Here is a 19140-nt window from a genome sequence, read left to right as displayed (position 1 = left end):
GAGTTCTGTCAGCGGCTGAATTCACTGTTTGTTTTGGAGGGTTGTTTTTAGGTTTTTGCTTTTTCTTGTTTCATGTTTTTTAAGATGCACATACATCTCAGTGTTTGTGTGTTGGCTCCTTCAGGGAGCTTAGTTTCTTCATGAGGTATGACTAGCTTTTATTACTGATGAACTAAGAAAGGTGGGGCTCAGCCTGGAGAAGAGGTGGCTACATGGAGACTTCATAGCAGCCTTCCAGTATCTGAAGGGGGCCTAAAAGGATGCTGGGGAGGGACTCTTTGTCAGGGACTGTAGCAGTAGAACAAGGGGTGATGGGTTTAAACTGAAACAGGGGAAGTTCAGGTTGGATATAAAGAAGGTCTTCACTGTGAGGGTGGGGTAGTGGAACTGACTGCCCAAAGAAGTGCTAAATGCTCCATCTCTGGCAGTGTTCAAGGCCAGGTTGGACAGAGCCTTGGGTGACATGACCTAGTATGAGGTGACCCTGCCCATGGCAGGGGGTTGGAGGTAGATGATCTTAAGGTCCTTTCCAGCCCAAACCCTTCTGTGATTAAGCCTGGATTGCTCCTGTGCACTGTGTCACCCATGGCCACCAATTCCATGCTGTAGAAACATTACTACCAATTTGCTTTTTATGGATATGGGACTTCTTACTGTCTGGATTGTCCTGGCTTTGGCAGGGATAGAGTTAATTTTCTTCATAGCAGCTCATCTGATGGTATGTTTTGGATTTGTGACCAAAACAACATTGATAGCACACTGGTGTTTTGGCTATTGCTGATCTCTTTCAAGACCTCTGTTTCTCATGTTGCTCCACTAGTGAGCAGGCTGGGGGTGGGTAAGAAGTAGGGAGGAGACACAGCTGGCCTGAACTGACTAAAGAGATGTCCCATACCCTACGACGCTGTGCTCAGGAGTAAAAGCTGTGCGAAGGGAGGAGGAGGAAGACAGGACTGATTGAATTTTCTTCCCAAGTCACTGTTGAAGTGCTTCAGGATGTCTGAATGCCTGCCTGCGATGAGTAGCAGTAAATGAATTCATTGTTTTGCTTGGCTTGCATGTGTGGCTTTTGCTTTACCTATTGAACTGTCTTTATCTCAACCCGTGAGCTTTCTTACTTTTACCCTTCCTGTAGTCTCTCCCATCCTACTGCAGAGGAGTGAATGAGTGAATGGCTGCAGGGGACTGAGCTGCAGCCTGTAGGAGCAGCTAAGTTAACCCACAGTATGTAGGGAACATTGCTGTTGAGCTTCTTTTAGCTGTATTGCTTTTTCTGTCATGCTTTCCAGAGCTATTCTCTCACCCTGATAATTTATTTAAGAGCATGCTGTTGTTTACTGGAATGAGCAATATTTAATTAGACCCCTCTTTCACCAGAGCTGTAAATTTGCTCTTGCTGAGCCTCTGGAGGTAATGGCCATCTCTGGACAGGGGTTTGACAATAGAGAGGAAATGTTGTTTGTGCTCCTTAACATGCGTTCTTAATAGAGAGGAGACTAGACCGACTGCTGACAGAAGTACACCAGCGCAATGGGCAGCTCCAAGAGCATCTGTCTCAGCAGCTCCCTCAATCCCTTTCCACTATGGTGTGTAACCGTCTGGAGAGGACCGTTCGTGAGGAGATGAAGAAGACCATACCCCAGTGTGAGTCTTGCTGCCTTGGTTTTGAAGGTGGAAGCCCCCTAGGGATTCACATTAAATGAAGTAGGAGTTCAGTTACATGAAGACTAGTTACTGCACTTCAGACTGTTGTGAGCCCCATTATTGTGTGAGGAGTTGTGGTTTGAAAGGAATGTGAGGCTGACAGAGGGGGATGGGTTTCCAGGGAGTGGGCTCTGGCCTGCCACTATAATCCATAAAGCTTCTGAAGTTTGTTCAGTGGAGGAAGGCAAAAGAGGGTAATGAGTTTGGAAAAGCTGGGAGTTGACTGGAGAAAAGTTAACTTGTCCTTGCCTTTCCTTGACATGCTAGCAGCATCCATGTAAGAAAAGCTGGAGAGAAAGCCTTCTGCAGCCATTAGTGTCCTGCTTGAAGCAGGGCTACCCACTATTCTAGATTAGGTCAGCTATGACTTTGTTGGGGCAAGTCTTGAAAACCTTTATGGTTGGAGATTTCATAGCATCTCTGATTCCCAGAGCTGTAGCACCTTCCTAGCAAAAAGTCTCTCCTAATGTCCAACCTTAGCTTCCCAGACTAGAGCTTGTGACCATTGCCTCTCATTGTGTCATATCCAAGAACAGTTTGACTATTTTCTTTTTTTTCTGGGTTTTGAAATGTGACTCTAGGCTTAAAGCTGCAACTGTGACATGTTTGTTGTGTCTAGGCATTTCCAGGAGCATGGACTCTATTGCTGGCCATCTAAATAACACTATTGCTGCCAAGTTTGCTACTGTTGAGGGGACACTGAAAGAAAATATTGCCAAACTAGTGAAGTCAAAGGTAAGAAAAACCAGAGTGTAGCTTTTCCTAGAACACTGAGTTGTCACCCCTCTGGGTAGCAACTTCTTGTACCTCTTCCCCTCACCTGTATCTCCAGGTAAGGTCAATATAGCTGCCAGGGGTCAAAGTTTCTTCCTGGTCTCATCAGAAGAGCAAGCTTATTGTATACTCCCCTTCTTCCTTTGCCTCATTAGCCCTTTCTTTCATTTACCAGGCTGTTCATTTTTTTTTTTTTACTAGACTAGAGATTCTTGCTACAGCAGTGCTTTCTAAGGCCAGCTCAATCAGCCAGGTGGTAAAATGAAGTGACTGGGTCTTCTGCTCTCCCCTCTGTTCTCCATTTCTACATTATGTGGGAAGCAGAAGCTTGTTATTTACCTTAGCTTGCAGAGAATGGTGGCTGATGGAAAGGAAGCAGGGGAAGGGGAAAGGAGCTATGCCTGCCTGTGCCACCTTCCCTTGCTGTACAGCTGAACTATAGGGATATCATGATGTTCTCAGGCAGCCACTTAGCAAGCAGATCTGCCTGTGGGAAGAGCTGAGGGAATACACACTGCTGACACTTGGCTGACCCCATCTGGTGTAGCTGTATTACAGAGACCTCTAGTGTTTAGTCTGCAGCATGCTGCTGTTAATTTTCTGGAATCTCTTCTGTGTGCTTGTTAAGAACCTTACAGATGCTGTTGTGAGGACAATGACTGATACCCTGCAGGGGCAAATCCAGTCATCTTACAGAGAAGCGTTTCAGAATGTGGTGTTGCCAACTTTTGAGAAGAGCTGCCAGTCCATGTTCCAGCAGATTAATGACACCTTCAAGGAGGGTACACAGGAATGTGAGTAGATTTCCTTCTCAGAGTTTTCTCTGATCAGTATCGTTGTGTTAGTGGCTGACAACAAGTTGGCCTCATGCCTTTGCCTTTCAGAGTTTCACTCTCAGCCCACCTGTGTGTTCCATTTCACACTTGGGAAGTGGAACCTAGGAGACTTTTTGAGTGGTGCAGTTGGAACAGAGATTGTAGCCCATACAGTAAAATACGTGGCTTAACTATGTAAATCTATTACATCATCAACTGAGTAGTAAAGTCCAGCTGTCAGGATGGGGCATCCTGCCATCAGAAAGTTGATGATGGAGCGGGTAGCAGTCCTGCAGCTAAACCCTCATCTCCGAGGGGTAATGGCTTGAGGAAGGTTTAGAGAAGGGTATGGGGATGATCAGAGGTTAAACAGTGGCTGAACAGTGTCAGGCATGCTCAGGCTGGAAAAAAGAGAAGTATATCCTTAAGTAAGGAAAACTGTGCACTGATGTACTGAAGATCTTTCCTGTTACCATGCTTGAGATCCAGTTTCCTTGGTCTGGGGGGCCTGGCAGGTGTTACTCTGCAGAGCTGGTTTCTGAGGGCATATGAAGTTTGCTAGTTGCTAGCACAGCAACTTGTATTGGCCCTGTATTTGCAGAGTGTCTCCAGCTGCTCTTTATTTTGCACACTTCCTCTTCCTCACAAATCTCCCACAAGTGCATAGAGCTTACCTTCTCCCTTTTAATCAGACCAATTCATAAAATACTTTAAAATACAGCTTTTTAATCTCTGCAGACATGATTTTTCTTTGGTCAGAAATGTTCCTCCTCTTTCTTCATTGACATTAAACTCCACCACTAATGCAGATCACAGCTCATAATGTGGATGAAATGAAGGTGGGAGTTGAGGGTATTTTGTCTTGCACTGCACAAAGAGTGCCTATAAAGGTCTGTCATGAGAGAACTTATGGCTTTGTTACTGTGTCTCACAATGGGGAAACTGGAGGCAGGATTTCTTGGTTAGTGTAACGCAGGCCCAGACGAGGCTTGTGTGTTTTCTTCTCTCCTGTTCTCATACAGGGGCCCAGTAATTGTTTCTGCTGGAGAACAGGTAGAGCCTGGTAGCTGGATTTCTACCCTGACCATCTCCACAGGTATTGGTGGCATAAATGACTTCCTCCCTGCTTGTTGCAGATGTCCAGCAGTTTGAGACTCACTTGAAGAACAAAAATGAGCGAGAACAGGAGGCCCAGGACCTGCTGCTGAATCAACTTCGACAGCTCACCAGCAGCTTCCAGAGCACCACAGAGCAGCTGGCTTCCTCTATCACAGCCAGTGTCAATGCTGAGATGGAGCATCAGCTGCGTATCTTTATGAGCAAGTAAGTTGGCAGTTGGGCTTGTGGAAAGAGCTGTCAGTGAGATGTACATGTGTGCATGACAAAAACCTCTCCCTGCTTGGTTGTGGAAACAAGCCATTCACCACAAGTACTGTGGGGCTGCTTCTTGACTCTGCACAGTGGGGTAAAGCACGTGGGCTGGTGCCCTGTAGAGCACAAAAAAAGACCATACCTGTATTGATGCTGCATGTGGGAGCTCAGGGTCTGCTTTTCACAGGGTCCCACATGCATGATGGAGGACAGAAGGACCTAAGGAAGCCCCTGAGAACACTCAAGTCTGAATACTTCCTGCAGATCACTTCAGAAAAGGCCTTTTAAAAGCTTTTCTTCTTAGCACTGTGTCCTCAGACATACCAACAGTTTCTGCAGGCTATTCTGTCTTCCCAGCTGCTCTGCAGCAATTCATGATTGGCCATTCTGGTTCCAGGGTGTGATCCCAGTGGTGCCTTCACCACCTTCACACCATGAGGCTGGTGGCAGGTTGCCAGGCATTAAGATTGGCTGATGGTCAACAGCAGGGCAGAATGCCCCTGTCTACTTTAACATGTATTGGAGCACACTGGGGTCTTTGAAGTAGACTAGATGTGCCAAGAAAGCTACCAGATGAAATTCTGGTCTTGCATGGGCTATGCTTGCTCCCAGAGAAGTCCTGTTATTTTCCCTGTGGTAGAACAGGTTTGATGCTTTGTACACTTTTTAAGAGAGGAGGATCCAGGTCTTTAGGGGGAGGAAAGGTGTAGCAACAGTAAAGCTTGTGCTGTGAGCTGGTCTTCTGTGGAGAAGTCACAGGCTCAGTGAAAGTGTGTTCTCATTCTAAAGGTGTCATCTACAGATGAGGAAGCTGCATCTAACAGATCTGATGCCTGTTTGGGGGTGAACGTAGTAGCTTAGCCTTGTTTGTAACCCAGAGCCATTAAAGATGGCTGTATAATGAGAAACTTTTTTCCCTGTAACATCGTTTTCCCACATAGAATCCTATCATCTTCCACATGCACCCTGGGCCATTGTTGGTCACAGAGCTACCTTGGCAGCATGGTTGCAATGCCTCTGCCTCAGAGTCACTTTTATTAACCCTTTGGGAGCCATGCTACAACAGATAAGCAAGCCGGTGCTTTCTCACCAGGACAAGATTTGTGCACTGTTGTCTCTCAGTTCTTTGTTTTCAGAAATGCCTTACGGTTTTGTTTTTTGGGTATTTTTTAGCATGCAGGAGTCTACTTTGTCTCAAGTACAGCGAGTCATTAAAGAAGAAGTGAGCTTGGCTATGAAGGAGCAGCAAGCAGCAGTCACCTCAAGCATCGTCCAGGCAATGCGCTCTGCGGCTGGCACTCCAATCCCCTCCACTCACTTGGATTTCCAGTCTCAGCAAACTCACATCCTCCAGCTGCTCCAGCAGGGACGCCTCAACCAAGCCTTCCAGCAGGTACATAGGCTGCCTGGCAGTAGGCATTGCTGCTTGCTGGGGAATGGAGGTGGGGGGAAAGGGCTCCTTGAGGTGGCAACATAATCTCACACCAATTTATACAGGAGTTGCCTGAAAAGACCCATGGCAACAGACTGTTTGAGGGGTGCAGTTGCACTTATGTAGGCTGAGCCAGAGCCATGCAGATTCCATGATTTGGTGGCAGTTAAGTTTTTCTGCCCTGCCCATGCCCTGTCAGGATAGTGTCAGCACGCCAATAAGCCAGAGTGTTTTCCATCAGCAGTAGCACATGGTGCACCCCTGAAGAGCAGCAGCTTCATAAGCTTCTCCAGGCAGATCTGCCATCTGAGGCCTGACCTTGCCTTTGCCTTCGAATATGTAGGCAGATTTGTCTGAACTGTTGTGAATAAACTTCTCTGGAAATAATGGCAAAATGGGCTGGAAGGGGATGCAAACATGGCCCTGTTCCGTGCTGCTAACTGTAACTTGCTCCCCTCTGGCTGGCTGTAGTCTGCTCAGCTTAGCACAGAAACAGGATTCCCCTGAGAGCCTGAACACACTCCTGCTTGCATGTACAGCAGGATTTGAAGAGAATTCTTCTCCCAGAGGAAGCTGGCAAGCCTTTGAGCTGCCCCAAAGCGGAGGGCTGTCTCTGCTCTGTCCTGTGTCTTTCACATATCTGCTGTTTCCTCTGTATTTCTAGCTGTGTTTTCCTTGCAGGCTCTAACAGCAGCTGATCTCAATCTGGTTCTGTACGTCTGTGAGACTGTTGATACTGAGCAAGTATTTGGGCAGCATCCATGCCCACTATCCCAGCCTGTGCTGCTCTCTCTCATTCAGCAGCTCTCCTCTGATTTGGGTACTCGTACGGAACTGAAGTTAAAGTGAGTATGATCAGGGTGCGAGGTCTGAGCCTGTGCAAACCTTTTCTGTCTCTGGCTTTTAATTCATTGTCTGAAAGGGAAAGGTGGTGCTTTGGTGAAAGCTGGAGCTTCTGTAGCTTGTTACTGGCTTGTGAACAACCAAAAGTGACTTGGGAAAAGCTGGAGGCATTGCCATAGAGAGCTTTGCTGCCCAATAGTTAGTGGAAGGGGTACCCAGCTGTAGGTGTTGTTACCTCCTGCATTGTAGTCTGTGAATATTTGCAGTCTGTGCAGCAATCCACTTTAACCAAGGAACAGTTCCACTGTGGAGGCAAAAGGAGGGATGGTGCTATGTTTCCTAGATAGTTTCGTATCCAGAGCAGCTTTGTTCTGTCCTTAATCCTTACAGTGTTGCTGAGCTTTGTGTTGGCAGTTTCTTGCTGTGACTGACGGACTCCTTCAGTGGGAGGTGGCAGCAGGTGCTACTAGCAGTAACGTCTGTTATATGCTTCAAAAAAAGCTGGTGTGACAAAGCAGTGACTCTGCTGATGCTTGCCATGAACATTTTTAGTGAATCGGTTAAACCCCTGTTACCTAAAAACCCTAACTTGTTAAATTACCTGTAGATTTTGAGCATGGCTTATATAGGAAAAAAATTACTTAAGTTTCTAACTCAATTTACAACAGGAATAAATCAAGTTAGAAAAACTGAAAAAGAGCTCTAAGTTACGGATGAGCTGCTGCTGTTAAGTTCGAGCTGATCTCTTAGCACAAACCTGTTCAAGTGACTGCGTTGCCTTATGTTCAGGCTGTGGTTTGAATGCTTATAGCTTGTTGGAACTTCAGAACAGCTCGTTGGTAAAATTTCTTTACCAATTTCCCACAACCCTTCCTGGGTAGACATACTGGAAGAAGACCTTAAATACATCCCTACGTAAACCAAGACTCACTGCTGAGGATTTTTGCTGTCGAATCCCGAACTGGTTTGGGTTGGAAGGGGCCTTAAAGCTCATCCAGTTCCAACCCTGTGCCATGGGCAGGGACACCTTCCCCTAGAGCAGGTTGCTCCAAGCCCCATCCAACCTGGCCTTGAACATTGCTAGGGATGGGGCAGCCACTCTGGCCAAGAAAGAATGTCATTAATGAGTGATTAGTTCTGCTTATGCTAAAAAGGCACCAAAGAAAATGCCTAGAGATTTTTGACCAGATGCCACCTCCTGCACTGCAGGGAGCTCTGGCTTGCCAGTCAGTGTGCTGGCTGCAGCAGGCTAGGTTATCTGGCACATACTGCAGGCTCGAAGCTATAGCCTGCCCTTACAAATTGAAGAAGAGATAGGTGGACTCTACTGTGAGTCAGGAACATTTGTTTTCTGGTGGGTGAACATGCTGCACTGAGCTTGGGTGGGTGGGTGAGCAGAAATGTGCATCTTCTTCCCTAAAATGACGTGAATCTCACTGGGATCATGTGCTGGGTTTGGTTCTCACCCTGGTCTCTCTCCTTCAGTTACTTGGAGGAAGCAGTGATGCACCTGGATCACAGTGACCCCATCACCCGAGACCACATGGGGTCAGTCATGAACCAGGTACGGCAGAAGCTCTTCCAGTTCCTGCAGGTGGAGCCCCACAACACGCTGAGTAGGCCAGCCCGTCGCCTCACGATGATGCTCCAGGGCCTGCTCGCCCTGGAGCAGGTCCAGTAGTCACTAACCACATATGGGTTATGTTAAGAGCTCTTGCCAGGAAATCTGTCAACGTGTGTGATGTCTCTAAGGCAAATGCCATCTCTGTATAGTTCCAAATAGTTACTGAAAGCTCACTTGGCTTATTTTTCCTAAATAGCCTCTTTTTAAGTGATCTAAGTCTGTTCTTCACCTATCCATCCACCCCTGCGGCCTGCCTGGCAGCCTAAGCTGCATTCAGCAGGAGCTGGTGGATTTCTTATCCCTTTAGTTTGGAATCTGCTCCCATGAGTGCAGGAGGAAGGAGGCACATGCTGAGCCCTGAGTGAGGGGACAGCTGGGGATCTGAGTGCCTCATTGACCAGAAACTTATACCTGTATTTTAGTTGGGGATTCAAAACTCCTGCTCCCTGGTGGGGTGAGTAGCTGAGAGGACATCAGCAGAGCACACACGACTTTCATTAGCTCCAGATCTGCCATGCAGGCAGGGCTGGGGCTGCATCTGTGTGTGCTGGAGATCCTCTGTGTTGGGAGAGTCCAGCAGCAGGAAGCTGCACAAGTCCCTGGGCTTCTATTGTTCTGGAGCAGATGTTCACATTCATCATTTTTGGGTATACACAGGGGGTTTTCTTGTTACCTAAGTTTTGGATTTCTTTTTTCTTGAAATAACATTAAAAACAGTTCAATAAACACCTTTTTGAGGAAAAATTGTCAAGTGGTGATCTGCTTCTGTTGCACTGTGGAGGGAGGAGTGGATGGGCTGAGGCATGTGCTTGAGCCTGGACTGGTGCCTGAGCTGAGGAGCTGTGGTACCCTTTCTTTCCGCCAGCAATGTGACTCTATTCTTAGATCTTCCCCATGGTTTCTGGTTAAGTTTGAGGGGTGCATCAGTCAGAGGTGGCTTGGGAGCCAGTGATGCTCTGCAGCACCCCAGGGAAAACACCCGTGTGTTCTGCTTGTGACTCTCTCTTTGACAGAGCCAAGAGCAGGTTTCCTACGAGGTTTTGCAGAGGGGTAGCAGGGGTGCTTTGCCCTCCTTTGGTTTCTGCTTCCTTGCTTTCCCTTCCTTGCCCAGCTTCTTATGGAGGAAACTGCAAAGGGCACGGCTTGAGCCTGGGAGGCCAAAACCCAGCCTGAAGCAGGGATCAACCAGCCAAGGGCCTACATCTGCTGCTCCTACCAGCTGCTGTGTCCCTGGGCTGGTTTGGAGATGCGCTCCTCCCCCTGGGTCAGAAGAGGAGCAAGAGATCCCACTATCAATACCTGTGCTATGTGTGACCCATGTACCTGGTGTGAGGCTGACGCTCAGCTCTGCTCAGCAGGTTTCTCATTATGAGCAGCCGCTGTGCTCTGTAGTGAGCTGAGGTTTGAGGCTTGCCCCCAGTGTTCCTCACAGCCTGGAGCCTTGTTTCATAAGATGCCACCAGCACAGCATGCAGCTCCCTGAAGCCATCCTGGCCGCCTCAGCAGCCATGGGGCAACTCTGCCCACTTCTGGGGCACCTTCCCAGCAGGGGATTCCTCCGGGACTCCTCACACCTCCTCAGCACCCGCAGTGCAGAGACCAACCGGGTGCGTGCCCGTGGCACTTTCCAGAGTTTCACAACTCCGGTGACTTGGCCTCGGGAACCTGGCACCAGGCATTTCACTGTGACCAGTGCCCCGCTGGCTCTTCCCCCCCCCCCCCCCCCCCGCCCCCAGCCACGGGTGCTCTCGCAGGCGTTGCCAGGAGGTGGATCTGAGCGGGACGTGCTCCGCTGGCCGCGGGCGGGAGGCGCTGGGGCACACCCGGCTTCTGCCTCTGCTTTCTCCGGGACTCCGGTTCTCCGCCGAGGGAGGGCTGCGGGTTGGGGCCGAGGGCAGGAGGCGGGGCCGGGGCTGCCGGTGGAGCACGGAGCACACGGCGGGGAGTGCACCATGGGCGGTGGCTGCTGGTGGCTGCTGGGGCCCGTGTGCCCGCTGCTGCTCCTGCCCCTCGGTGAGTGCCGCCGGCGGCTGCGGGCCGGGGGGAGCGGGGCGGGGGTTGGGATCTCTCCTGCGCGGAGCCGGGTGACCGGTTGCTCCGAGGCTCCGCGACCCGCTGCGCCCCGTCCCGCGGTGCCGGGCAAGAGAACAGCGGCTTCGCTGCGCTGCCAGGGTCTCTCTGCTCAGCGGTGCCGGGCTCTCCCTGCCCGCCCGTCTCCAGCCGGCGAGTGACTTGCGGCACATCCTGCACCTCCAGCGCATCCCGCTGCGCTCTCCCGCTCCTCCCGGAGCCCATGGGGGCACCGTCCGGCTCCGGGCACGGCGGTGACAGCTGGCAGCCCTGTTCCGAAGAGGGATGCAGAGTTCTGGGGATCCCGACCCGGAGAATCAGGGCCAGGACCAAGCGCTGGGCGGTTTTAGGGTTCGGTGGGTGGACGATGCAAGCTCTTTTCTCCAGAAGCGGGGTGGTTGTACTGGTGCTTGCTTGGGAGTCAGCGATGCTGTGCAGCACCCCAAGGAAAACTCCACCCGTGTGTTCCACCTGTGCTTCTCTCGTTCACGGAGCTGGGAGCAGGCTTCCTACAAGCTTTTGCAGACGTTTAACAGAGGTGATTTGCCCTCCTCGTTTTTCCTTCTTTGCCTTCCCTGCCCTGCCCTGCCCAGCTTCCTACTGAGAGAAGATCGAAAGAGGAGCAATACTATCAGTACCTGTTCTATGTGTGACCCATGTACCTGGTGTGAGGCTGACGCTCAGCTCTGCTCAGCAGGTTTCTCATTATGAGCAGCCGCTGTGCTCTGTAGTGAGCTGAGGTTTGAGGCTTGCCCCCAGTGTTCCTCACAGCCTGGAGCCTTGTTTCATAAGATGCCACCAGCACAGCATGCAGCTCCCTGGAGCCATCCTGGCCGCCTCAGCCGCCATGGGGCAACTCTGCCCACTTCTGGGGCACCTTCCCAGCAGGGGATTCCTCCGGGACTCCTCACACCTCCTCAGCACCCGCAGTGCAGAGACCAACCGGGTGCGTGCCCGTGGCACTTTCCAGAGTTTCACAACTCCGGTGACTTGGCCTCGGGAACCTGGCACCAGGCATTTCACTGTGACCAGTGCCCCGCTGGCTCTTCGCCCCCCTCCCCCCCCCAGCCACGGGTGCACTCGCAGGCGTTGCCAGGTTGTTGGCACTGGGGTTTGTCCAGTCCCAAGGGTGAATCCTTTGCGGAACAGAGTAGGGAATTGGGGCTTCTTAGATCGAAGCAGAAGGAGCTGCCTCTGTGCCTCTTCCCTTTGTTCTTCTCCTTCTCTGGCTTTGTTCCCCCACTCCTTCCCCTCCTCTTCATCCTTCCCTGTCCCCCTTCTCTCCCACCCAAGAGTAAGCAGGGACTCCAGCTTGCTGAGCCTTGTTTTTTTCTCTGCTGTGGTCACAAATTAATCTTCGCTGATGGGGGATCAGGGCAGGGACAGATGGCTCCAGGGAGGCTGGGGCAAAGCAGCTGGCTCCCACTCTTCCCGTGGTGAATGGCAGCATCGCTTGTGGGGTCATCACATTGTTCCCTGCTGTGCTCCTGGGCCAGAGCGATGGTCACTCTGAGCACGGTGTCACTGCTGCCCAGTGACACCCATAGCAGGTGATGACTGTGGGGGGCTCTGTAGGTGCTCATCTCTGTCTCTTCCTCTCTCCCGCAGCCGTGAGCCAGGAGCCCCTGAGCAAGGCTGGGATGTGCGACACCATCTACAAGGGCTTTGCCAGCTGCCTCATCAGCCTGGGGGACAGCATGGTCCAGAGTGTGCAGCGCCAGCAGGATGAGGGTGCTGAGGAGGTGCAGGAGCTGGACACCATCTGCAAGTGAGTGCCCCCGTCCCTATGAGAGCTGCTGGGATGGTGATCCAGCATCATCATCCGGTCACCCAGATGGTGACTGGCCACCAGAGGTGCCCCCAAATCCTGCCCATCTCCCCAGGTCCTGGGATGACTTCCATGCTTGTGCCAGCGAGGTGCTGTCGAGCTGCCCTGAGGAAGCAGCTGCCATCTGGGAGTCTCTGCGCCAGGAATCCCGCAAGAACCAGTTCCAGGGGAACCTGCAAGATCTGTGCAGTGCCCGGGGACGCCTCGCCAGTGCCCGCAGTTCACCGGCTGCCGAGACCAACCAGGCCACACTGCAAGGCTTGGCCACTACTTTGTGCACCCCATTTCTGGCCCAGGTGGTCCTGCTGCTGCTAGTGCCCCAGCTCTAGCCCTGTGCTCATCCCGGTGCCAGGAACATCCTGTGTCAGTCCTCCTGGTGTTGGCTGTCATCCCCACAGAGCCCACCTTACCCCTGAGCATCCCTCACAGGGCATGGGCTTCTCCAGCAGCCCTTCAGACAGATTTATATTTATATTAAAAGATGCTTTTACATTTCTCCTCCATGCCTCTCACTAAGGATGCCCCTCAGGCCCTTCCCAAGCTCCAGGTTTGCTCCACAGACTGTAGAGGAGGTGTTCCCTGGACCAGCTCCCCAGGGAGGGTCATGGCGGGGCTGTGGCTCTGTCCCCCCATGCTGGGAGCCCGCAGGACTGCGATAGCCTTGGGAGGGGTGTACCAGGGATTCCCATCACCCTGTGTTCCCTGAGAGCTGCTTTTCAGGGGCAGGCATAAAGGATATTCCCTTATAGCTGGGTCAAACGTTTTCTTTGTTTTAAAGGGAAAACACAGATTGCATCTCTTTTCTCCTTCCAGTAGACACTATCCTGTCCTCTGATGGGCAACTACAGCAGCACCAGGCAATTTTCTGTAAGGAATCCTCTTTTCCATCCTTTTTTATTTTAGTCTGTCTATGTTCAGTCCTATTAATGGTCATGAAGGAAACTAGGATTTGCAGGGAAAAAAAGGGGTTTCGTTTAAGCCAAGATGATACAGGTGAAAAAAACCCAGGGAACTGAAGCTCATGTCCAAGTCCAAGTGGGATTTAGAATCATAGAATCACAGAATCTCAGACTCATTTGGGTTGGAAGGGAGCTTAAAGCTCATCCAGTTCTGACCCCCAGCCACAGGCAGGGACACCTTCCACTAGACCAGGTTGCTCCAAGCCTCGTCCACTCTGGCCTTGAACACTGCCAGGGATGGGGCAGCCACAGCTTCTCTGGGCAACCTGTGCCAGGGCCTCAGCACCTTCACAGGAAAGAACTTCTTCATTATATCCAACCTGAATCTCCCCTGTTTAAATTTAAACCCATTCCCCCTTGTCCTATCACTGCAGTTCCTGATCAAGGATCCCTCTCCAGCATTCCTCTAGGTCCTTCCATAGCACTGGAAGGCTGCTATGAGGACTTGCTGAAGTTAAACCAAGAGGATGTGCTGCAGTTTAACTTGTGTCTCTCAGTGGCAGGTGCTGTTTTTCCTATCCCTGGTACTGGCATATTTCAGATATTTTTTTCCCTACCATACTGAAACCCACCATGGCAAACCAGTTCCCCGGGACTGGGACTGGTGAAGTGACCCCACTCCAGGGCACAGCCACCTGCCCCTGCCTGCCACATAAAGTGACATTAAAATTGCCAATGGCCACACCCTCCAGTGCACATATCAGCAGCTCCTGTCAGTGATGGCGGCAGTGCTGGCTGGCATGTGGGAAAACCATCCTGCTTGGCAGAGGCAACAGCACCCTGACTGCCAAAATCCTCCAGCGAACATGAGCCCACCATGCCATGGCCCGCATAAGGCTCAGCTGCTAGAAGGAGCAATGAGGAAGGTGGCGACGTGCTGCGAGTAACAAGTTGCTGTGGTTCCTTTGATTCCCAGGGTGACATCAAGGCTGTTCCAAAAACATCCCCATGCCCAGTCATGGGACACGGTCGGGGTGTTGATCCGGGAAAGCCTTTGTCCACTGGTTTGTGTCTAAAAGCTGTCAGCATGCGAGTGAGAAGCTCAATTATTGCTGTCCTCCTTCATCCAGTGAAAATTACTGCTTGTTTCACTGCAGAACCTCTTCCTGCAAGGTCAGGTCTCTTACATCTGTGATCCCCAGGCTCTGGGATGTCACTCTGGTCCCTTGACAGGCTCTGAGTCTGGGAAATGCTGCCTGGATTGTTGTGTCATGGTACGTCCCGAGGGGCTGAGTGGTTGCTGCTGCTCCCTCAGCTTTAAGGAGGGACCCTGTATTTATTTCCTGTTACTTATTAACCAGCCTTGAGCTGACTGGGGGAGGAGTGGGGCCATGCTGCTGGCAATCTTTGCTGTAGGAAGGATGTCACTGAGCCTGGGGACTGGTGCCCCATGGGACAGGGCAAACTCCCACCCCAGCTCCTCTCATCCAGCAGCTGCTGCTCCCCATGTTTAATGCCGGCACCAGGAGGATGGATAATCCTCCAAGTCTTCCCTTCCCAGTTCCTGACAATCCTGTGTTTAAGGGTGAATTAATGCCAGATCCCCACAGGATGGCTAAAGAGGATAAACCCAGATGGGCACCAGCCACACACACACAGTGCCCAGCACCCCACTGGCAGCTCCACAGGGCCAAAAGCAGGGGATCACTGCTCCCCATCATCCTCCTGCTCCCCATTGTCCTGCTGCTCCCCTTTGCCCTGATGCTCCCTGTCATCCTGCTGTGGGGTGGCAGGAGGGGCCAGGGAGCTGGAGAGACACCAAAGTGATGGTGACACCAGCATGCACCAAACTGTGCCACTCTGATCCAGCCGGGAGCTTGTGGGCACCTGAGAAGACCCACAGACACCCACCAAATGCTCAGTGTGTTTGGTCCTGCAGGCAGGAAGGTGGGCTGCACAGAGAGTCATGGAATCAAACACTGATTTAAGTGGGAAGGGACCTCAAAGCTCACCCAGTTCCAACCCCTGCCACAGGCAGGGACACCTTCCACTAGACCAGGTTGCTCCAAGCCACATCCAACCTGGCCTTGAACATTGTCAGGGATGGGGCAGCCACAGCTTCTCTGGGCAACCTGTGCCAGGGCCTCAGCATCCTCATAGGGAAGAACTTCTGCCTAAGAGCTCATCTCAATCTCCCCTCTGTCAGGTTAAAGCCATTCCCCCTTGTCCTGTCCCTACAGGCCCTTGTCCAAAGCCCCTCTCCAGTCTTCCTGTAGCTGCTTTTAGCACTTTTAGCTGCTCTAATTTCTCCCCTTAAGGAGCCTTCTCTTCTCCAGGCTGAACCAGCCCAGCTCTCTCAGCCTGGCTCCAGAGCAGAGCTGCTCCAGCTCTCACAGCATCTCTGTGGCCTGCTCTGGACTTGTTCCAGCAGTTCCACATCCCTCTTGTGTTGCTGCCCCAGAGCAGGACACAGGACTGCAGGGGGGTCTCCCCAGAGGGGGGCAGAGGGGGAGAATCCCCTCCCTAACCCACTGCTCATGCTCTGGGGATGCAGCCCAGCACCCAGAGTGGTTCTGGGCTCAAGTGCACACTGAAGCTGGTTCATGGGGAGCTTCTCATCACCCAACACCTCCAAGTCCTTCCCCTCAGGGTTGCTGGCATATGTCACTGTATGTATCTTACACCCCTGGCTATGTCATCGGTGTCCTGCACACCAGCACATACCACCACACATGGCCTGCACTCTTGGTTATGCTACCATGTGCTTCCTGGAGGATATACACATGGTAGGTGTTGCCACATGTGACACCAGAATATGTCACTGCACACCCTGCAGACACTGATGGTTCCAGGGAGCCAGGGCTGGGATTTGGGAATGCTGGGCTAGGATGGCCCTACGGGTCACCACTGCTTGGTAGCCCCCATGGCACAAGGGCTCATAGAAAAGCATTGCCCTGAACTCACTATCTCTGTGTCACCCCTAATCATCCTTCAAGAGGGTGCCTGCAAGGCTGAGGGTGGCAGCAAGGACAGGCATGCCGACTGCCAGGAAATCAATTTGGGTGCTCCAAAACTGGGACAAGTGTGTGTCCTCCTACTGGGTTCAGGGTCTGTGGCAAGGGTTTGGGCCAGTCTTGCAGCTGTGTCCTGCCACAGGAAGGGTCAATTTCCTTATTCCTGACTCCCCACATGCTGGCCAGCATCTTAAATCAACTGCCTAGGCTGAAACCCATAGTGGCTGTAGGGGGGGGGGGGGAAAGGGACTGGTGGCCCTCAGCACCAGGAGCCTCTTGAGCACGCGGTGTCCTGGGAAAACCCATCATTCTGGTTATGAAACTGCTGCGACCTACTTTACACTCCCTGCTTTTGTTCTTAATTCTCAGATATGGCCGCTTTCCAGATTTTGCCCATCAAGGCAAATTAATTGGAGTAGATCCTAATTTGCTCTCTGCTATTCTTTGGGCAGAAGATTAAATGCTCTGCACATATTATCTCCCTCTCTTTTCTAAGAGACAAACCTGAATTATAGGAAAGAAAAGGGAGTGGGATAAAGGAATGCCAAGTTAGGTTGGGCTGGTGTTCAAATTTACTCTTTGTAATCACAAAAGGGGCTGGGCAGCTGGAACCAGATAGTGACACTATTCTGGGCAGCTCTGTGAAGGAGATGGCACATGTGGCACAGAAACACAAGGACCAACATCCTGTCCAACGTCTTCACCATGGAATGGTTGAATCCTCTGTTCCTTTGACCAGGGAAATTCCTCCTGGCAAAGCTGCTGGATGGGGAACGGCTCCTTGTCTGTGGGAATGCACTTGGGTATCTCCAACAGGATGGGCTGAAGCTGTGCCAGGGCCACCAGTGGAGGTGGGATGGCTCCTTGTCCTCCCATAGTACCCAGAGCCACTGTCCATGTCTAGTGTCCCCATGGAGATGCACACCCAAGGCATTCCAGAGCTGCCTTGAGCATTGCCAGCTTCTCAGCATGCCAGGGTCAGAGGGAGCCCTGGGGATGGCGCATAGTCTGGAGGACACTGTGATGCAGGGCTGGCTGCTGTCTGAGCTCCTGTGGGGATTTCTGCAGAGCCAAATGTCCAACTTTCCGTAAGGAAACACCAAAGGCAACCTCAATCCCTGTGCATCAAACATAGCTGGAATGGCTGAGCTGGAGTCACCTTTGTCTGTAGTGCTCAGCCCCCAACCTGGCACCCCATCTGCATGAGGCGCTGGGACTGTTTTGTCTCCAGAGAGGCATATGGGAAGTTGGATTTTTTTTTAAGCAGCTTTAACTGAACATCCCTGGGCTCCGACCTCTGCTCAGCCTTGCTGGGACAACCGTGAGCTCTAGATCAGCATGGCCACTGAGCCATGGTCTTACTGCTGTGTAGGGCTGGGATGTGGCACAGAGGAAATCCGTGTTTCCTGCTTCCCTTTGTGTCTGTTTGACAGCAGATGAGGGACTCCATTCTCCGTGTCTGACTTCTTATGGCCTAGCACAACAGGAAGCCACAGGCTCCCCGAATTGCCTCGTGCCCTCAACATAAAGCCATGCCCCAGCAGCTTGGGGGTGCTGGGGGACGCTGGAGGTGCTGCTGGCCATTTCCATCACTCCAGAGGAAAATCACAGCTCATTACACAGCAGGGAGACTCTAGATTCAGATGCCAGTGCTGCAGGCAGGTGGTAGATGCAAAGGGAGCTCTGGAGGTTTATTATTGCAACTCCTGATCCATGCAGGATTTATCTGGGCACTGGAACTGGCTGCTCAAGGCTGACTCCAGGGAGCTGTGCCTATCCAAGGAGGGAAGATTCTCTACCTCTCTGGGTACCTGGCATTGCCTTGGTGGTCCCAGCCTGCATTTAGCAGCTTCCACAGCAGAAGCCATGAGGAAGCTGCGGACAGGAGATGTAAAATCCTAAGAGGAACTCATCCTTGCAGAGGGATGGTGATTCTCAGGAGGGAGCAGGCAGGCTGTGGGGCCAGCTCTGCTGTTGCTTCTTCCTAGAGATCCCTGTCTTGACAGCCTGGATCCTTTGCATGGCTCCAGAGGCAGGCTTCAGGTCCAGGGGGAGTGGGGAGGGCGGTAAGAGCTGGCATTTCTAAAGGGGCAAGCAAGGAGGAGCAGGGTGAGGCTCCTCTCTTGGGAGAGCCACATCTTGGAAGGCAGAAGACAGAATAAGGTGAAAATCAGTCAAGAAAAAACAAGCAGATAACATTCTCTCTGGCAGCAAAACAAGCTGTTAGACCATGCCCAAATACAGCAGCACCACTATATAAGCATGCTAAAAATTATCAGAAGGGAGTTAAAGTCACTGGAGTTTGGACAGATCAATCCTGGTGGGACAAGGGGCTGAAGAGCCTCCCAGAGGTCTTGGGGCTTCAAAGCCTGTTCCCAGTGCTAGATGCTTACTCTGCGGATAAAACTTCTTGCTGTAGCTGAAGGAAAGACCTAAGATTGAGTAAAAGGCTTCAGGGGTTAACTGACACTGACTCAGAACTCAAAATGAGTGCCCAAAACAGTGGGTTGTGCACCACAGATGAAAGGATGGTTCACTAAGACCTCTGCCTGCTCTCCAGCTTTGCTGCAGGTTTCACACTCCTCCCAGACCTCCTGCAGCAAGCTACCAGCCCTTCCTGGCCTCGTCCCTATGTAGTTTGCTGTGTGGATGTGTTGGTTTTGTGCAGATGCCTGGTGTGACACTCTCTTGGCTCCAGTGGCTCTTAAAGCACTACCTCATTGTGAACAACAGAAGGAAGAGATGCTCTGATTGCAATTCTCAGAA

The 19140-nt window shown here is 51.7% G+C and overlaps 2 protein-coding genes across 2 annotated transcripts in view; both read left to right on the top strand.

Moving 5' to 3' along the window:
• EDC4 (enhancer of mRNA decapping 4) overlaps window positions 1-9299 on the top strand; it is a 43333-nt gene extending 34034 nt beyond the window's left edge. The window contains exons 23-29 of the mRNA XM_005152415.4: window positions 1489-1644; window positions 2324-2439; window positions 3107-3272; window positions 4430-4616; window positions 5838-6057; window positions 6778-6941; window positions 8425-9299. Coding sequence (XP_005152472.1) covers window positions 1489-1644; window positions 2324-2439; window positions 3107-3272; window positions 4430-4616; window positions 5838-6057; window positions 6778-6941; window positions 8425-8620 — 1205 coding nt within the window. The 3' untranslated portion in view covers window positions 8621-9299. The remainder of the gene's footprint in view (window positions 1-1488; window positions 1645-2323; window positions 2440-3106; window positions 3273-4429; window positions 4617-5837; window positions 6058-6777; window positions 6942-8424) is intronic.
• Window positions 9300-10505: 1206 nt separating this feature from the next.
• Window positions 10506-12939, top strand: NRN1L (neuritin 1 like). The gene is made up of 3 exons (XM_034072976.1): window positions 10506-10576; window positions 12242-12401; window positions 12517-12939. The coding sequence occupies exons 1-3, from the start codon at window positions 10516-10518 to the stop codon at window positions 12788-12790; spliced, it is 495 nt and encodes a 164-aa protein (XP_033928867.1). The 5' UTR covers window positions 10506-10515; the 3' UTR covers window positions 12791-12939.
• Window positions 12940-19140: the final 6201 nt, after the last annotated feature.

This window comes from Melopsittacus undulatus, chromosome Z (assembly GCF_012275295.1).
Source record: "Melopsittacus undulatus isolate bMelUnd1 chromosome Z, bMelUnd1.mat.Z, whole genome shotgun sequence".
Lineage (NCBI taxonomy): Eukaryota > Metazoa > Chordata > Aves > Psittaciformes > Psittaculidae > Melopsittacus > Melopsittacus undulatus.
Note: the sequence above shows the minus strand (reverse complement) of the source record. Positions and strands in the feature narration are given on the sequence as shown.